Source organism: Anopheles maculipalpis, chromosome 2RL (assembly GCF_943734695.1).
Source record: "Anopheles maculipalpis chromosome 2RL, idAnoMacuDA_375_x, whole genome shotgun sequence".
NCBI lineage: Eukaryota > Metazoa > Arthropoda > Insecta > Diptera > Culicidae > Anopheles > Anopheles maculipalpis.
In genome coordinates, this window is record NC_064871.1 from 80,620,372 (window position 1) to 80,638,810 (window position 18,439).

An 18,439-nucleotide genomic window follows, 5' to 3' on the forward strand; every position below is an offset into this window, starting at 1 on the left:
CTGTTCGATCGTATTGATGCTTCGACGTTGCTGTGCTCGATCCTTTTTTATGTTCCCAACCATGTCCTTCGTATTTGTCCTCCCTTAATCATTCCTAAACGCCGTACCTCCGTTGGTCGCAATGGTCCGCTGCTGCGTACGTTGTCCTCTTTTAACTCGTTATCTCACTTGTTTGATTTCTACCTTCCATCCCATATTACGATCGCCTCTTTAGTATTTAGCTTTGTTCATAATATTAATCTAGATTGAGATTATATGTTGAGTCACAAGGCAAACACTCAATAATTAATTAAATGAAAAGAAAACCCATTCTAAACGACGAACAAACTTATGCAGACAATTAGACTTCCTATTTGGCTGTGTTTGAATTGAATTGACATTTGACGAAAGTACTTGTTAGTAGTTGCTAGGAAAAATCACGTTAATGTCCTGATTATCTAGTAATAAAATTATTACAAACCTTTCATGTCCAATGCTTTGCTTCGTTTAAATTCCTGGAACAATAGAATAGTTCGAGGAATTCGCTCGAAAGCATAATTTATCACACGTTTTCTCCTCTTGGAAGAACACATTAGCCTTTAAACCTTTCGTTCGATCATCCAATGTCCAATAGATAGAAGATCGCCATACAACCATGTGCAACCCCTTTTGCGACGAGTCTTTGGAAATTAATTTTCCACCCTTACACACCGGCTGGAATGTAATTATCTTCCAACAAAATGTATTACAAACATCATTGTTTACCATTTCGTTCGGTCATAATGTATTCCACCTTACATTCTTTCGCATCCACTCGCTAAGCAACAAACTGAACACACACAATCCCTGAAGGTATTATGGTGAGGAAGAAAAACGTGCCTTCTTAAGGAAAAACCTGCGCCATCGCGTTGGAAGGGCAGCATTGTTTGGAGTGTGTGTGTGTTAGCATTTGTTGCCCGATCACCGTGTGAGACATTGTTGCTGCCGCTCATCAGAAGATGGCTCAGCGTGTGTGGGTGTGAGTCGTAATAAGTCGTTATCATTTCATAACGGTCGCGGAAGGAAAGGGGGAAGCGACAGTGGAAATAGGGGTAGGTGCCATCAAAAGATGCTGCTGGCTAGCTAATTCCGTAATATTGTATTTATTATTTGACGGTGTGCATAATTTAGCATTCGCCGGTAGACGGTGTGGTCTAGGAAAACATCGGTCGGTTGTTTCCCGTGGACGCGAGTGTATTTCTGTGGCTGTGCGAGTGGAATAATCCTTCCTCCTAGTCGAGTTGTCAGCAAAACCATGACGACAGCATCATAAATTAGAAACCTCCCATCCGTTCCATTGCTTACCGCTCCTTCGAGGGTGTGTTGTCGCCCACCGGCATCATTTGTCCACCGCCACGCTATAATCCATAATGCATGCCGGCATGTATGCTTAATGCTCCAATGACTTCACTTTGCCCCGTTTCCCGTCACCTCCTGCAGTCCCGTACATGCCAAGAATTACTATTCCTAGAAGATCCTTGCTTGGGATCCTTTCTCGTGTGCACAAGCCGCGCGTGCTCACACTAGTTGTCACTGGCAGGGTCGGTTTCGCGATAGTACCCGCGAGGCATTTCGGTGGCGTTTTGCGTTGGAATATGTTTATTAATTAAACCGATTATTATTACTATTCCTGCACGGTTTCTGCTGCTAGTAATTCTGTTGAGCTACTGCCACAAGCGATGGAATATTATGCTGCGGCATGTTAACTAGCGCAGCAGGAGGCATAGTTAGGAAGGATATTAAGAGGAACTAGAAGGAAAATCGATCTAATTTCCTATTATAAATAGTTTTTTTTAGTGTATTGTGGAATTTCTATTGCAATGCTTACTTCTGCAACTCACTTACTTCTGTATTAGTAAAGAGTTTTAGGTATTTTGTTGAAAAGAAATTATTCTCGTCTGTTGTAAGATTATTTTAGTGTTTTCAACGGCTTTTTATGGTCCTAGATTTTAGCTGGCTTATAGAAAACTACCTGTTTGTCCTTTTAATACAAATATATATGTGTAGTAAATAGAATTCTGTTCAACTTTTTATCTGTTGTCCTCGTGCTGGATTTAAATTTGTTTTATTTTCGCGTGATTGAAATACTTTTCACACTCACTTCCCTCACTTTCTCCATTCCGCTTTTTTAATAAACTATTTTATGTTACTTTATGTTAAGATCGTTCATTGGTTGTTCCTCTATGTATTTTAATTTTGAAAGATCGTTATTTAGACAAGTTGTGCCATAAAAAAAACACATTTTCTATTTTCTGATTCAGTGCTAATTTTACTTGGGAATATTTTCATCATCTTTTTACATGCTTTCCCTTTCATTTTACTAAATCTTATAATTCCTCTAATCAATAGATAGAAAGGTATCACTTGATGGTTATTACTATTTCTCCTTCTCTTTATCATAAATCATTTACTATGAGATACTATCCTTAGGTTTATTGACAAAATTTTATGTTTCCAATGATTAATAGATGCTTACTTAGAAATCGCTTCCTATAAACATTTTATAGCACTCCTCCAAGAAGCTACGCACGGCATCAGCACAACTCAATTTGCACTAAAAATGCGACAAAATGGTTCCTGGAAGAATCGGTAAAACACATAAAACCAACCCCCTTGCTTGGCTTCCCTACCATTAACGAACATTCATTAAAGTGCAAAACCACCCTTACATTTCGGTTGGAACGCCAGCATCTGCGAGCGAAAAATTGTGCCAAACGTTAAGCAAAGGCAGAGCGGGAGCATCCAAGAAAAAGGGCTGCTGTTTGTCTTTAATCAGCAGTAAAACCCGATCTCAACACGGAAACAACCTCAGCCTCTGTGCGGGGCCAAAGCCACCCGTTTGGGGGTGTCGTAAAGCGTCCCCAGCGTACCGACTTGCCGGGCACCACACTTGCACGGTTAGAAAACTTTTGCCGTCTCGTTGCTGTGCGCACGTCGGACGTGGAAGGGAAAGAAATTTTTATTGCTTCGCATTCACCGCTCCGTACAAAATGGAACCCATAACAATATTTCATCCTACGAAATGATCTCTTCCTACGGCTTCGCTCTACAGAGTGGCCCGAATTTTCCATCCGTGTAATGACACTCCTGTGAAGGGGGTGCGAAGCGGATAAGTGCGTGGTTAGGTGGTAAGAAACAAAAAGGGAAAAGTGCAGCAGTAAATTCTGGCATTTTATAGCCTTGCAGGTACCGCCCCTCCTAAGGCTCCCTTCATCGATTCGATGTGGCAAGGATCCAGGGCAATCTAGGAGCTACTACTGCTTCTCCACCAATTCTCCACCGGCAAGATGCCCGCTAGCCAACCCGAAATAGCAGAAAGGATGGCGGAAAAGTTTTATGTAACTTTAATAAATCCCTCGCCCTCCCAAGGCCTTTCCAAGGTGTCCTTCCGATTCCTAGCAGCTTCCACACACAAACGTCGATAGGCGAGTACCCGTACCGGAAAATGCTTTCCCCGGTAGCACCACACACACACACATGCTTATCCTTACTCAACTTTGAAATCTCGGCCACACAGATACAAGGATACAAGTTCGCGAAGCATGCCCGAAAGGCCGGGGCCATTGCCTCGGGAATCGCTTTTCGCGCACCTCGGGCATAAGGAAAGGGATAGCATATGATATCCAGGGAAAGGGACCACACTAGAAGTGAGGACTCGCGTCGACTCCTTTCCACATGGTAACGCAAGTAAAGATATCCTTGGTCCCTGGAGGCTGGAGAAGAGTGTTGTGTTATCGCTCGAAGCGGTTGTACATAAGGCTCGAGGATTCTTGCCATGTACTGCTCTTCCGTGCTGCAACGTTGTCGGGAGGATGAGTGGCAAAAAGAGAAGTTTGGGGGGATGATAGTAGGACGGAAAGTCAGAGGGGTTGCGCTTTTGCAGGCGTTGTGTAAAACTCGATGTTGTGATTTTCCTCCACGTATGAGATGATCATAAGTAGTAACCACGAGCACAAAGATAAGATTAGAGATATTTCCTCTCTCCAAGAAGAAAGTCAACAAACGCTATCATAGAATGCACTCAGAATTCGACGAATTTGGATTTTGACTGCAAATGTAGTCACCCACAAGACTGCAAATGTAGTAAAAACCATCTCCGCGTCTCCACACCTCATTCGATACGTACGCGGGGTCAAGAATTGAACCCAAGTTGACGGAGGCTGGCTTGGTTGTGCAGCTGCGCTCTTACCAAGTACGCCGCGGGTCCGCTCCTCAGCACCTAACGTTACACTGTACCAAAATGGTGCACAGAGAGCCTTGTGAGAGTGAGAGCCAAACAAACAGCGCTTATGGGCTTTTTGCTGCCGTTTGCTGCCACCGTGTGCAGTAGGGACTCAAACGTTGTTGTTGCCGTGTTTTTTTTCCTTTTGTTTTATCCAGCTTGCTGTTTTTTTGTTTGTTTGTTGTTGTTGCTCCCCTTCTTTCCGGGGACGCCACGGCACAGACAGATACACGATGATGCCTTTCCGCCGCACGCAGCATCCGCCGCGATTTCCAAAAAGGGCGTCTGAGTGAGATGGTGAGCGCGCGTGCTCCGAAGGGACAAATAGCCAATAGCCGCGTTTTGCTCGAAGCAATACGGGAAAGAGAGGGCTGTGTGTTTCATCGTCGAGTAGGCGTTTCCAGCCCATGCATAGCCGAGCTTGCCTCTCGCATGCACGGTGGCATGCTTACACTATCGCGCTCGCTCTCCCGCACACTCTTCTGTGCCCGAGGATTTACGGCCCTTTCGGCGGACGCGAAGCAACCCTGCAGCAAGTCAGCTCCCGCGTGCAAGGACACACGGCAAGGGAAGTGGATGAACAGCAGCAGTAGGAGAGCACGAAAAAAACAGAAACACACACAGAAGGCGCCCGAGCATACACCCTGCAGCTTCACCTGAGCACACACTTTCAATCGATCGATTGCGCAGAGCATTCGTGCTGCGCTTGCCGTTTCCGCGGGTTTGTTCCCTGAAGGAGTAGTGTTGGTACGCTGAACGCTGAGGCCTCTCGCTGCATCATCATCACAACACACAACGGTGCCGCCTGGTGTCTGTCGTGCGTGTGCCGTTTCGTTTTCGTATCCGCGGACCCGCGTGCTGTGCGTTTGTCAGTTGACACGGGCCGGACACGGCGGACAGTTCGAATTGCGCCCTCGGTTCGGACAACACGCCACGCGAACCAAAACCCGAAACAGTGGACGAGTGTGTTTTTAGTACAGTGGTAGTACACGGATGCAGTACTACTACCCTCGAGTGTTGATGAAATTGAAAAATTACGGTGAATATAGTATAAAGTGTGCGCGTGTGTGTGCCAAATAAGGATGCTCAGAAATTCTTAGAATCAAGTGTCAGTATCACTTCACCCTTGTGGGTCATTCTGTTTTGCTGTTGTTGGGGAATCCAAGTAGACTTCACCATTTACGTTCAACGACGTACTAGATTGAATAAGTTGAGCATTGTCTACCAAATCCACACTGGAAAAGAAGGATACAGCGAACGCTTCGAATTTATATCACACAAGAACCAAAGGTGTGTTTTCTCGTAGTGATAATCTCCTCCGCATATCTCCTCCAGCAATACTAACCAAACACAAGGTGAACAACACGTGCATGTGGTGGACACAATAGAGAAATAAAAAAAACTAATGGCGTGCCAAAGCTATCTTACCGTAGTTTCCATCAAAACGTCAACTGACGTTTAGTGAACGGGACACGCGAAAATCTAGCAAATAAACCTCGCTTCACCGTGCTACTCTTAACCACTCTGTAGCCTGTCCCTCATTCTGATAGACAGCTAGCCTATCTTACACAACACCTTTATCTCCCACATTTCAAGCTGCATTACTTAAGCGTGATACTTTAATGTGCCTTTTCCAGCTCCGAAAGCCAAGAGCGCGAAAACTACAACAAAACACACAACCATCACCACATCCCGACATCGTGTACACTGGAAAGATCAAATCGACGATTACTTGGATGCATAAATTTGCCGTGATAAAGTGTGTGTGAGTCACTGGACCGTCATTATTAATTATAAATAAAAAAGTGTGTGTGAGTAAGAGTTGTGTGTTTGTTGTTGCAAATAAAAAAACCAAAATTTTCTCACTAACCATCAAGTGCAAGAACTACTGCTGGAGTTTTGGCCATTTTATAAACAGTGTCAGATTCTCAGTGAACGTGATTAGCGAAGCTCCGTAGCTCAGTCCCTCGCAACTCTATAGTTGAGCAGCTAAAGCTTTTCCCACGTGATTAGTGTCTGTTTGTGTGTGTGTGTGTTGTTGCCTGAGGGAAAAGTGTTGTGTCAGTTGTGTAAGCTTGTATGTTAAAGGACTATTTAAAAGTGTGTGTACTTCTGTGTGCTTGTGTTTTTGTAATTGTGTGAAAGAAACTGCTACATTCGGCGATAGATTAACCAGCAAGAACGGACAACCTTCGGACAACCAGAACCAGAAGCTAGAAAATTCTCTGCGACATGATTATGGTATGAATAGTTTAGTGCTTTCACTATAGCCGCCTAAAGTTATGCACCACCTCATCACAATACGCACTGAAATATCGCCAGAAACATCTTTAAACCTATCTTAAGCCCCAAAAACATACTCCAAATGGAATTCCGTTCCCACGATACGCATAGTTCCCTACCGCAATCTATCACGAAAACATAGCTTCCCACGGATCATTATAATTCCAAAGCCGGTAAGCTCACAAAAAAATGGAGCCTTCAAAAAGAATCAATCAGAAAACTTAATATCGCTCCGCATGCAATCTTCCACCGTCCAATAACCGATAGATTGGATGAGCTTTTGATCCTGGGATCGGTTGATGCCCCATGCAAACCTTATTCTTTTTTTTTGGTCTACCTTCATTTTTCTTTGCTAAAATGCACCACCGCATCAGAATCAGAAACTACTACTAATGCCGTCCTCAGACAGTGAAACAGACACGTAGAAAACGGGTTAAACGTTTAGAAATTATTCAAATTGCTATCGCCCTCGGTTATTCGGGAGGTTTTTAGCAAAGGTGAGTCTCGAGTTCTCGTGTTCGTGCACTCGGGGTGTTTGCCGGGGTGTTGAAAAGATGAGACGAAAAGGTTAGCGGAATTAGACGAAACATGTTCATCAAAGGATATTCGATGCTATGCTATAAAAAAAGCTTCAAAAATATCTTACTAAGTACATCATCTATACTACTCTTTAATATGATTTGTAATGAATTTTGCTTTCTTTTTATACTTATTGAATTTGTTAAAATTTTCTTAAACACATTTTAACGACATACTAAATAGGTTTTCATTTCATGCTGGTGTGCTATGCGAGAAGTCTTATTGTCAAAATATTTAGTATTCTAAAGCATAACTTAGGCCTCGATCTTTTTAATGACAGCTAAGCAATTTTCTATCATATTTAAGAAGCATCGAATGGCTTACTAGTCTCGTCGATACGACGTAATTGGATAACCAGTCCTCACTACGGGGGGACGGGCCGGATGGGATTTGAACCCCGGTCCTGCCGTATGAAGACCGGCGCCGTTGTTGCCTGCACCACCGGGCCGCCTCCCGTTGTTTTTGTATACCAATTAAATTTCTTCTTCAAAGTTTGCAAAACAAAATTGTCGACGAAAATGTCTCGTAAATTAAACTCTCGGCTCTTACATGATATTTTTTTCCATTCTTCTTCTTGTCTCAACGACCTACTCTACTAATTCACGCTGCTACCATCGAGTGGTTTAAAAAATATTCCTGATACCACGTACTTGGATAGTCAGGTCCTCATTGTTTCGGGCCGGATCGGATTTGAATCCATGTCCTGCCGTGTGAAGATCGGTATCGTTCTTGCAATACCTCCGGACCGCTCGTAGCAGAAAGCCTATGGTAGTGAATCTCAGTCTTTAATGATAAATTAACTATAAAAGACATTGAAAGAGGACATAAAGTCTTTACTTAAAATGTTGATTCCTAGGTGCTTTCTGCCAGCTCTACGATGGTTCTCGGTGCAGACAGTTCCTTTTTAAATGTCTTTCAATTCACATCAGCAAACATAGCAGCGAAATAAAAGCGATCATTAAAAAAAAAACCTCGTCTGCAATGATTACTGAAGCCAATGCACGCCATTCCATTTTTGCGTTCGCTCTTGTCGCAGACTCATAACTCCAGCATGAGTCACCCTGAACGGCGACATTTCTTGCGCTGCCACGTTCCGAAACATTGTAAGTCACCACCCTGAAAGCGTCCATGTTGTCTGTTCATTTGTCTTCCTTTCATTCGTCGTTTCGATTGCATCCATGCATGATACGTGTGTTTGTGTGTACTTGTTTGCTCCCCCAGAAACTACCCCTCGAAACTGTTCAATTTATCACGCTCATCACCATCATCATCCGCATCGTCAGGCGGGAGTCTCCAACCTATCGAAGCGAAGCGTCTCCATGAGTCGATCGATCGATCGAAACGAATTCCGGTTGGTTGCGCTCTGCGTGTGTGTGTATGTACAGACAGAAGAGTCAACAATGTACCGAGGGCCTAGCTTCATTTTCGGGAGCTGGTTATCGATTTGTTGCCTATCACGATTTTTCGAAGATCGGCTCATAACCTCTGCCCCACCGGCAACCAATCTGGCAGCTTCCTATACCACCTCAGTATATAGTACCCATCCGAGGAGGTTTCGCTTATATAATCACTTTACAGACAGGGTTTAGGTTGCTGGAGTGCCGGGTGAAATTTCGAAGGTGACCATTTTCAACAGCCCCGGCAAAGCAAACACCGTCAACAGGGCCAAAAATGCGTTTCAACACTAGAACTGGTATCTAGAACCGGTGCGTGTCCAAAGTTTGTGGTTTCACTGCTGCCCCGACTACGAAAGCTCTTGGCCCCTTCCGGCTTCCTTTCCGTTCTAGCGGAATGTATGCATTAGGGCACCGAAAAGGGGAATGGGAATGGAGTGGTGTTTCCCTTCCGGTGTGCTAACCTTGCCAGTGGCGGGAAAAACTTCACCAACCATCGACCCGAAAAACCGGACGAACGCGGGAAGAACGGAGAGAGTGCCGGGTTGCCATCAATTAGTAGCTGCTGCCGGCGCTGGCGGTAAACTTTAACGAGAAAAACCAGTATCCGGATTTGCTCTGGCCGAGCAAAAGCTTTTGCCAGTTGTTTACGTACGCACCCCACGAACGACGGTTGGACGGGTATGAGCAAGTCGTGTGGAATACGGGGGTGCTTTCGCAACTCGAGATGTGTAGCGGAGGAAGTTTTGTGGTTTTGTAAGCCTTGTACCTTGTGCTAGGGGTTTTTGAAGATGAAACATAAACGAAAGCGTACACATCGTCAAGTAGACGATTCTTTAATGAGCTCTGTAGAGCGGCGCGGTTAGGTTTGCGAGACCTGGTGGAGTGAACGACGCGGAGTGCTATTTAAATTCCTTTTAAAGGGGTTATTTTTGCTGTAGACATTTCAAAGAAATGTTTATTTAAATATCATTTGTCTTATTTCCATGAGCGCTTGAAAAGCACCTACTTATCTAACCTAGAATCTTACCGCAACAAAATAACCATGCATAGTTTATCTGACAGCTGTGATAGTATCACTCAGATTTTTTTGGTACTCATTCCTACATTATAAACGCAAGCAGTGCGAGTGGTTTGTTCGCTGTCTGGCTCGATCGATATACATTTTCCGGTGCCGCCGGGGTTGTAGGGAATACCATTTTTTCCAGGAATCTTGTCGCACTGCTTTCCATCTACAACAGTGCCGTTTGCGCTGGCGTCGTGATGACATTTGCATTGACACTGGTATAATGTGTGTATGCGAGAGTCTGGTAGTGCACTACTAACAGCTGCACATTGGGCATTTGGGAGGTCATAATTATAAAATATTAAAATGAAACACTAAAATGGTTCACAACTAGAGATGAATATAACAAAATATTTTTAAACGATTTTTCTTGCTTCCAGAATTATGATTTTTATAAGCTGTTCTGGGAGTAACTTTAATTCATTATCTGAAGTAGTGAAATCGATAATGCGCAAAATTTGTACTATCAGCATCAGGAATGTCTAATGTTATATAAAAATAACTTACAACTTTCAAAATTGTTATGTCGAAAATTGAATTCGACTTTTCTTGTCTCTTAACATTTAAAATACTTTTTGAAATCACATGGTCATGTATTGACCATGTGATACGATACGAATTGGAGACAGGTTGAAGAAAATGTGTAATATATCAAGCTTCAAATTTGGTACAAAATCAACTCAAGATAAAATGAGTAATTCATGTTTTATGTTTTAAAGGAACCTAGCTACTTGAAAAGCTATTTATTCAACCAATTGTCAATAAGATATCACTTTATATTTATAACAACCTGTTTTTATATGGGTCGTATTCATAGGCCGTACTTTGAAACAAGTTCAGTGTATGAAGGATTTTAAAAAATAGAGCAAACCTGAAATCACTTACTCGTCAAAAACTATTATCGCACAAAAAAGGACAATATTCCTGACCATAACTTACAAAAAACTCCTCTATGTAACTAACAACTGGTCAGAAAAATTTACATTAGAATCATTAGAACTAATTACTACGGGGGCGTCCCTGTTTTCAAATGGCAGTGTCGGGCTCTAATCCTATCCCTACCGTTCCTCCGTAGTGAGTACTAGCTATCCAACTACAACAAGTCTAGTAAGTCGTCCGGTGACCAGTGAACAAGAAGAATAATTTGTTAAAAAATTAATGACACTCAACAATATCGAAAACACAATTAATGTCATGAAATTACTCTCCATTCCACGGTGACTTTAAAAACTGAAGTAGGATATCAACATACTCATATTATGATCGATAGTTTAAATTCTGAAATTTGACTTCAGAATCCCCATTGTCCATTGTCATTAATAGAACAGTTAACTAAATGCTTAGGAGTAAGTATTTTTGTTGCATAGCCCTCTCTCTCTCTCCCTCTCCTGCGCTCACTAGACATCATTTGCATATGTATCACCAACAGCTCCCCGAGGCAATGATAAACGTGCGTGCACTATGCAGCACGCCTGATAGTGATCTCGGTACGATGCTAGTGGACGGCAGCCGACGGCAACGGCAACTATTAGCTAGCAATTGTCGCACCCGATTAGTGGTGGTACAGTGAAACTAATCATGGCAACACAGGTGGACATGACAAATGAGTTTTACTGTGGCGCTTGGATATGCAAAAGGTCACAACAGCAGAAGCTGGGATACGGGGATGATTGTTTAGATAAATCGCCTGACATTCGCATCTAATGCATCAAGCATATGTACGAGTTGCGATTGCAGAATCGATGTAATGTAATGGGTGTAAAAATAATCACCCACCAAACGATCGGTCTACACCCATCCGGGGACAATGTAGCGTCACACCGTTACACCCGTCCATCACGGAGCTTCATTTTACCACTTCATTATTTAATGGTTTGTTTCGATTCTGTTGGCCGCGCTTGTGCGTACAAATTTAATCTAATCCAAACATGTATTCACACATACACATGAAACACACTAACAGCGAGCTGCGGGCGGTTTTTTTTTTTTTTTTTTTTTGGTAGGAGGGGGTTGGGTGGGTAATATGTTACACGCACGCAGGGTAATGAACACATCATCCATAAACCACACAAGGTAAAACGGTACATGATTAATGTCGTCCGATTTGTTTCGCCCCCGTTGCAAATAGCTGGCGCAACATTGGTTCCACCAGAAGAGAAATTGGTTTCAATGTGCAGATGTGGAATTTGTATACAGTCCTTTTGGGTTCGTTTCTAAATAAAAAAAGGCTCATGAAAATCGATACTATTTTAGCAAAAGCAGCGGGCGTTACACGCGGGAACATGTATCGATTGATGAGGAAGATGTAGCCGTATTTTTGACGCTCGTTAGCAGGACGATCTCAGCTCGATCTTTTCACCGTGATTCATTGCACGGGCGCTTTTAGGGTGAAGGTAGGTTAATAACTCTTTTACCTCTTTTTTTTTCCTCGGTGATGAGCCCACAACACCCGCTCGAACCCGACCACAGTAATCTTCCGTAAATGTCCATTAGCTTCGTACGGTTGTGTTTTGGAGCAGCATATGAAAACTCACCTTCCAACCTTTTGATTGAGAAATAGGTGACCCATCCTATCGTAGAATTTTACGCGCTGCACTCGATTCTAATGATGGTACACAGCGCGCGGCCAAGATAAAGCTCATTTCCTGTTGTCAATCATGCGCCTTGTGCGCAACTAATAATCAATCTAAAAATCGTTTCACCCTTTTACGGCGGACGAGCACAAAGCTTGGGCTTTTGCTGCATTTGGATCGCAAGCGTTACTAGAAAGAAGTGATTAGTGGCAGATCTCTATCATTGGGGTGAGATGTTTCTCTTTTTTGCTCTCTCTCTCGTTCTTCGATTGAAGTAAACGATTAAAACAACATGAAAGAAGACCCAGTGACACCCAAACGCTGGCTGCGGCTGGGCATAGTTCAAACGACATTAGGCAGAGATCGGAAATGATCGCTCAGTCAAGGGAAGAGCTTCATTCACTATTAAGTACCGTTTAGCTGTGAGTCAGTTGAACTGGGAGAAGGTGTGTTTAATCCTTGGAAGGAAGGTTTTGATTTTGTGATGCCAGTTATTGGGGTAGCAATTATTGAGTGCATTTAAACGCAATTAAACCGAAGGAGAGGTTAATATTAAGGATAAAGGGATAGATCAGAAATTGTGTGAGGGTATTTGGGAATTCAGTGTATGCATCAGTTTTATTTTCACGACACACGAGGTGGGACAGTAATCATAAGTGTTTTATAAAACCGAAGTGCACGCATGAAATTTTAATGAGTTTTTATTTTTATTTCTTGATGTACTTATAAACATTTTGCAGACCCTCTGAAGCCTTTTTTTTATTCATATAGTACGGCTGGACTAGCCGTACTATATCCTCAACTACTACGGCTGAGCCGAAGTAGTACGGCTCAGCTGCGAACTCGGCCTTTCTGGGAGCACTCATTCAGGCGATTGATGTTGGAAAAGAAATTTGCTTATATTGTCTAATTTACAAATATTGTAATTGTTTAAAAAATTTTTCATTTATTCTGGCATAAGCTATGTATCGGTGTATTTGTTACTTTTTATTCATTGTGGAAATCCAACTTTCTCTTGGAATGGGTACAAATGAAGCACAAAATATCAGTTTTAATTTGCTTTTACAATGAAGCACGTCCTGTTCACAGTTAAAATGTATGTCTCAACTTCCACTTGTTACAGCACAGCCTTCCAAAAGCACCAAATTAAACCGATCATTAAAATAACCCAAAACTTACTGCCCAACCTCTGGGTTTATGTTATCAATTATCACTCTTCTCCCCTTGCAGATTTTTTTTTATTGCACCAAGCAAAACATTTGGATGCCAAAATCAAAGCTCACCCAACAATGAGCGATAATTTGGCTCGGAGTGGGCGATCGTACACTCGTTTTTGCCGGTACACCGGTTTTATGGTCCTTTTTTTTGTTGGTATCGGTCCATTGGTCCATCCTTTCCGAAGCCCGTCGCCTTCGATCATCCTTCAAATCTTGAAAGCTCAATCTTTTGGAGTGGCACGAAAATCACGATGTACAGTCGAACGTGGAGTGTGCCGAGGATGATGCGTTGGGTTTGTGTTCCTTTTTTTTCCTCGATTCCTTTTTCAGTTAGGAATCGTAGAGCCACACCACCAGCAACGGTGGAAAAGGATTCAAAAACTCACACAAAAAAAAAACCCCCACAAAAGAAAGAAAAAGATTGTTGCGTTTGTTGCGGCCTTTTCTCGCCACTTATGCCATCATCTTGCGCTGTCCATACCTTTTAGTCACGAAAGGCTGTCGAAGCACGAGTCTCGGCCCTGCCCGTTCAAGCTGTTCGTGAAACGCGACGCACAACTCGGCCGCAAATTCCTAAACGCAGTCCCTTGAAGCTCAAAGTCGGAAATGTTGCAAAAAAAAAGCGAACGAAGGTACTGATGGAAAAAGCAACGGAACACACGAAGCATACAGAAACTGAAAGGTAGGCTTCCAGAAAAAAAAATCGACTACGCATAGAGGAGGCCCTTGGCTGAAGAAATAGCAGCACCAAGAAGACGTGCAACAAGCAATTGACCCAAATTGCGTAATTATAAAATTCTTCAAATTTGTTGATGCACTTCGACAGAATCTTCGTCGCCGTGGTATGCGGAGATTGTACACCCTGTTTGTAATCGGAGTCCGTCGAACCGATCAACGATAACTCGAGGGCGAGAAGTTGCGTTCCATGTCGCCACGATGATGTGCGCTTGTCATCAGTTAGCTCCGAGTGTGAGGCTGAAAGTGAATCATAATGTTGCTATATATTCATCAAACGATTAGTTTACTTAGCACATTACGTAGTACCCTCGTCTCAGTCTCCTACATCCAACACTTTGTAGGACAAGAAGCAAAAAAGTAGAGAGAAAAAACACTTGCACTTGATCACATCCGAGAGGAAGAGTTCTAATGTCATCCGGATAATAGTGGATAACAGTTTTGACGCTGTGTGTCCTATTCCCGCTGCCCGACGTATGATCGATTGCTAATTAGTGTATGTGACTTAATGGCGGTCATTAGGATAATTAATGAGAGAAGCCGTTGCTGAGTCTGCAAATGTCGAGGGTAGGGTCAGCATTTATCATATGCACAAGCCTGGTACATGAGAGTTGTAGTAAAACTGATCTACTGAAGAAGTGAACGGAGAATTGAAAAGCGCCAGGTGGTAGAGCATGTTGCTGATTACTTTGCTGATATGTGAGTAACAAATACCACCGCTCGAAGATTATTTCTAATGGACGCCCTTGCCTGCAAGCAGTCTTCGACAATGTGGTATTTAGTTTAAATCTAATTTGCATTTTTTTTGCATTTTCTTCTTCTGCTACCTACTCAATTGTTTGCTGTTGTATTTATGGCCAACAGTTGTAAGACATTGTTAATTGTTACACATTTATTTATTTATTTATAATTAATTATGACGGTCCAGTGCCGTATTGTTCATTAATTGTTACACATTTTGACTTATAAAATGATGGCTTCGTGAAAACTCTGAATAAACATTTTTAAATTGATTGACGTAAGGCTTTGTGCTATCCATAAAAAACAGTGCTGTTATTCGCTAGCTACATTCGCTAAACTTTTACACTACGCTTTTTGTTGGTTTTGTTTGGTCAATTTAATTTCTATACACTTATCTCTGCTAGTTTCTGAAGTCGACATAGGTCGACATAAGGTTAACAGACATAAGGTTGACAGATCATCATACACTATCAGCGCTTGGTTTACAGTGTCGTATTCGATTCTTATGTCCTGTGTGCTATCTTGTTCTTAGCTTCTTTTAGGCCATACCGGTTACCACCTAGTTGGATAGTCAGTTTTCACTACCGGAAAAGGCGAGTACGACGAGGACACGGTTGAAAAAGGATTTGAACCACCGATGGTGGAACGACAGATCGGGTCACCCCGGTTAAAATTGCTCCATCCTGGTTTTTCCTAGTCAATGAAGTATTTCATTTTAAAAACAAAATGTTTTCCCTCCAAACAAAGCCTCCCACATCTGTTTCCTCTATTTCGTCTGCAAACTGCCTTCAAATATTCACCACCAAGATCACCTGCAAACGATTCGAAACGCCTGTTAGTAACCCAATGCCACTACCGTTGATTATCATCAATGAATAACTGATACCGGCATAGCATCACCACATTTCGCCAGCACACCGCTTCACAACGGATGGTTCCACACGAATCAATCATTCGTGGCTTGGAGCCTACAAAACCGATACACTGACAGCCTGCCAACGATCTTGATCCTTGGAGGGTTGACCCTTTCAGTTCGGGTCGTCGAATTCTCTGTGTGCGCCACACCACTGCTGGCCTGTCGTTCGGCAATGTTATTTGTTAAACCATAATTATATCGTTAAAGGAAGTGTGGAACGGTGGAGCGTCACGGTGGTTTAGAAAGACAATCATTTCTAAGCACAAGAAACTTCAAAACTAAAACTCCAACCAAAGACGGTTTGCAGCACGGTGCTGCGATAAAAAAAAACCGGCATAGAATTGGTATCATTAAAATGTTATTAGTTTTTTCCCTAGCTTTCGATACGACGTACAGCGATGATCGAAGAGATCTTCGATCTAGTGTTAAGCAGAACGTGCAACCGTCTTGGAACTTTGGTTTGGGCGTCGGTGGAACAAACGTGCCACGTGATTGTTTGATGGCACCACCCCGTAAAACCACAAACTAATAGCACCCGTGTGGCTGACCAGCATTGGAAGGAAGAAAAAAAAAGTCATAATTCGTCTAGAACGAACTTGTAACAACTTCAAGCGATTGGGAAGAGGACAGACTAAGCAGCAAAAAGATACATCTTACCGGCGTCCATCGAACTCCAGCGCGAGCGCAAACGTAAAACACCCAGCATGAACTTCACCGCACCGGTTTGTGGTCATATTCTACAAGGGAATGTTCTTCCCGTTTGTGCCTCCGATTTCATGCCCCAAAACTTAACAGAAAAAAAGCGCTACAACTGTCTCAACGCAGCACGGTATGGGCGAAAGATAAATAAATTAAGTTACATCACGCTCTTTGGCGTGATGTCCGACCGAAACCGCAAAAACCTGGCTTTCCATTCAAATCTGACCCGTGTCTGGGTTTGCCCTGTTACAATTAACCAGCAAGCGGAGCAGTTTTCATTCAGCGGGCTTAATTCGATTCTTTCATTGCATCCATTAGCGCACTCACTCTTTCGCACTCCGATCGTTGTGGGTTCATATCCCGTGGTTGGTTTGAATATCCAGCGTGTAATAATCATCTCTTCTAGGATCGCTTGCTAAGTTCTTTTTTTTTCAAACAGACCTTATGGCGAAGGCAGTCCCATCACCTTCAATTCTTTCTTACATAGAAATGCACAAGACTTGTGGTGCAGCAAATGCAGCTCATTATGGTGCACGTGCATTCACCGACAGTCTTTCAGACGACCACAAGCCAGCACAGAAAAAAAACCCAGGGCGTCAACCACATCGTCGTCCACAGTTGGTTGCATTGTCGCGAGGGCGCGCGCCACAAGAGATGCCCCGAGCGTGACAAATTGAATATTGCTAGGCAGACAGCATTGAAGGTCCGTTCCTGTCAGGTGAGATAGATCACTAGGCAAACACTATTTAAAGAACTTTGATAAGAATAGACCACCGTTCCAGTTTTTGTTGCGGCGATCTCATCGCCTCCAGGTGTGTTAAGAATCAAACGCCAAGCCATCCGTAATGCTAAACGATTTGACCTCAAGTCGCCTCAACTTGAAGGGGAACTGCTGGTGAGTGCACACTCATCCGCTTGGTAGAAGAACGTGTTCGTGAATGATTTATGTGCACCCGAGCAATAAACTTTGGCAATCAATCCCCAACCACAGGATAAGTAACATATTTGTTTTACCGTTTCGAGGATGTGTGTTTTGTTTTTTTCCAGCTCTGTTCTTTTCTTGTCCACCTCAAGAATCGTGTACCAATCATGCTCTGCTATGATGGGACGGGTGTCCGAGCATAAATCATTGCATTTCTTGTGCTCATATCTGTGTGTATGGTGCTGCTCATCTTCGCTCAACAAATCCATTACTTTACACCAACCGATGCCGTGTGTGTATGTCATCGACGGAAGGATGGATTTGCTTGGAAGAAAAATAATTCCTCAGGGATAAGCGCTACTAGGAACATCCCGTCTTGATGTTTTAAACTTGTGGATCCAAGCGGAACAAGAGTGAGGGAAACTGGTAGGATGTTATGGATCATACGCTTGTTTTTTTAATCATCCCTTACACGGAGTGAGTCGAAAAAGTGGAAGCATTTATTTGCACCATTAACATCCTCCTGCTGGTGCCACCGAGCGCAGTAACGGATGGATCAGTATGCACCAACTCGCACAGGAGAGATGATATTCCTGCCCCCAGTTGGCTTCTGGTTGTTTCTGCAACAAGAAGGATACATAATGGAGAAAAAGCGTGAGTTGAAGATTGATTTTTACACTGGTGTGACTATGTGCCTTTGCAGTTTAAAAGCTGTTCAAGCCCAGATCAAATGGCAAATGGCACTAAATCGATGCCTAGGGATCTTATTGCTATATGTTTTGAATATCTTTTTGACTTCACCACACCATACCGGCCCTCTTACGAGATGTCGTACGAGACTTATTGATACCACGTAATTCCATAGTCAAACCGGACTCCCTCAGTTGGATTAGATTTTTAATAACATAAATTATTCTTGTACATGGATACTGGTTTTTCATAATATTCAGTATTTGTACCAAAAAAAAAAAAAAAACATATCATTCCATTCATTGAATATCAGATCAAATAATTAATAATTCTATCAGAATTACTATCAGGACCGAGGCTCAAATCCCTTCAAGACGGTTCTCC

General features: G+C 42.8%; 3 protein-coding genes across 4 annotated transcripts in view; 2 read left to right on the top strand and 1 right to left on the bottom strand.

Moving 5' to 3' along the window:
- The window catches only part of LOC126567958 (MOXD1 homolog 2-like), a 507,834-nt gene that overhangs the window by 463,536 nt on the left and 25,859 nt on the right, over window positions 1–18,439 (bottom strand). The window lies entirely within an intron of this gene.
- Window positions 1–18,439, top strand: part of LOC126568598 (probable salivary secreted peptide) — a 380,437-nt gene that overhangs the window by 263,767 nt on the left and 98,231 nt on the right. The window lies entirely within an intron of this gene.
- Window positions 6,398–18,439, top strand: part of LOC126567991 (transcription factor AP-2-epsilon) — a 67,145-nt gene continuing 55,103 nt past the window's right edge. The window contains exon 1 of one of the 2 annotated variants that reach the window (XM_050224385.1): window positions 6,398–6,481. In XM_050224385.1, coding sequence (XP_050080342.1) covers window positions 6,473–6,481 — 9 coding nt within the window. In that variant the 5' untranslated portion in view covers window positions 6,398–6,472. The remainder of the gene's footprint in view (window positions 6,482–18,439) is intronic. The other variant, XM_050224384.1, reaches the window with a different exon arrangement.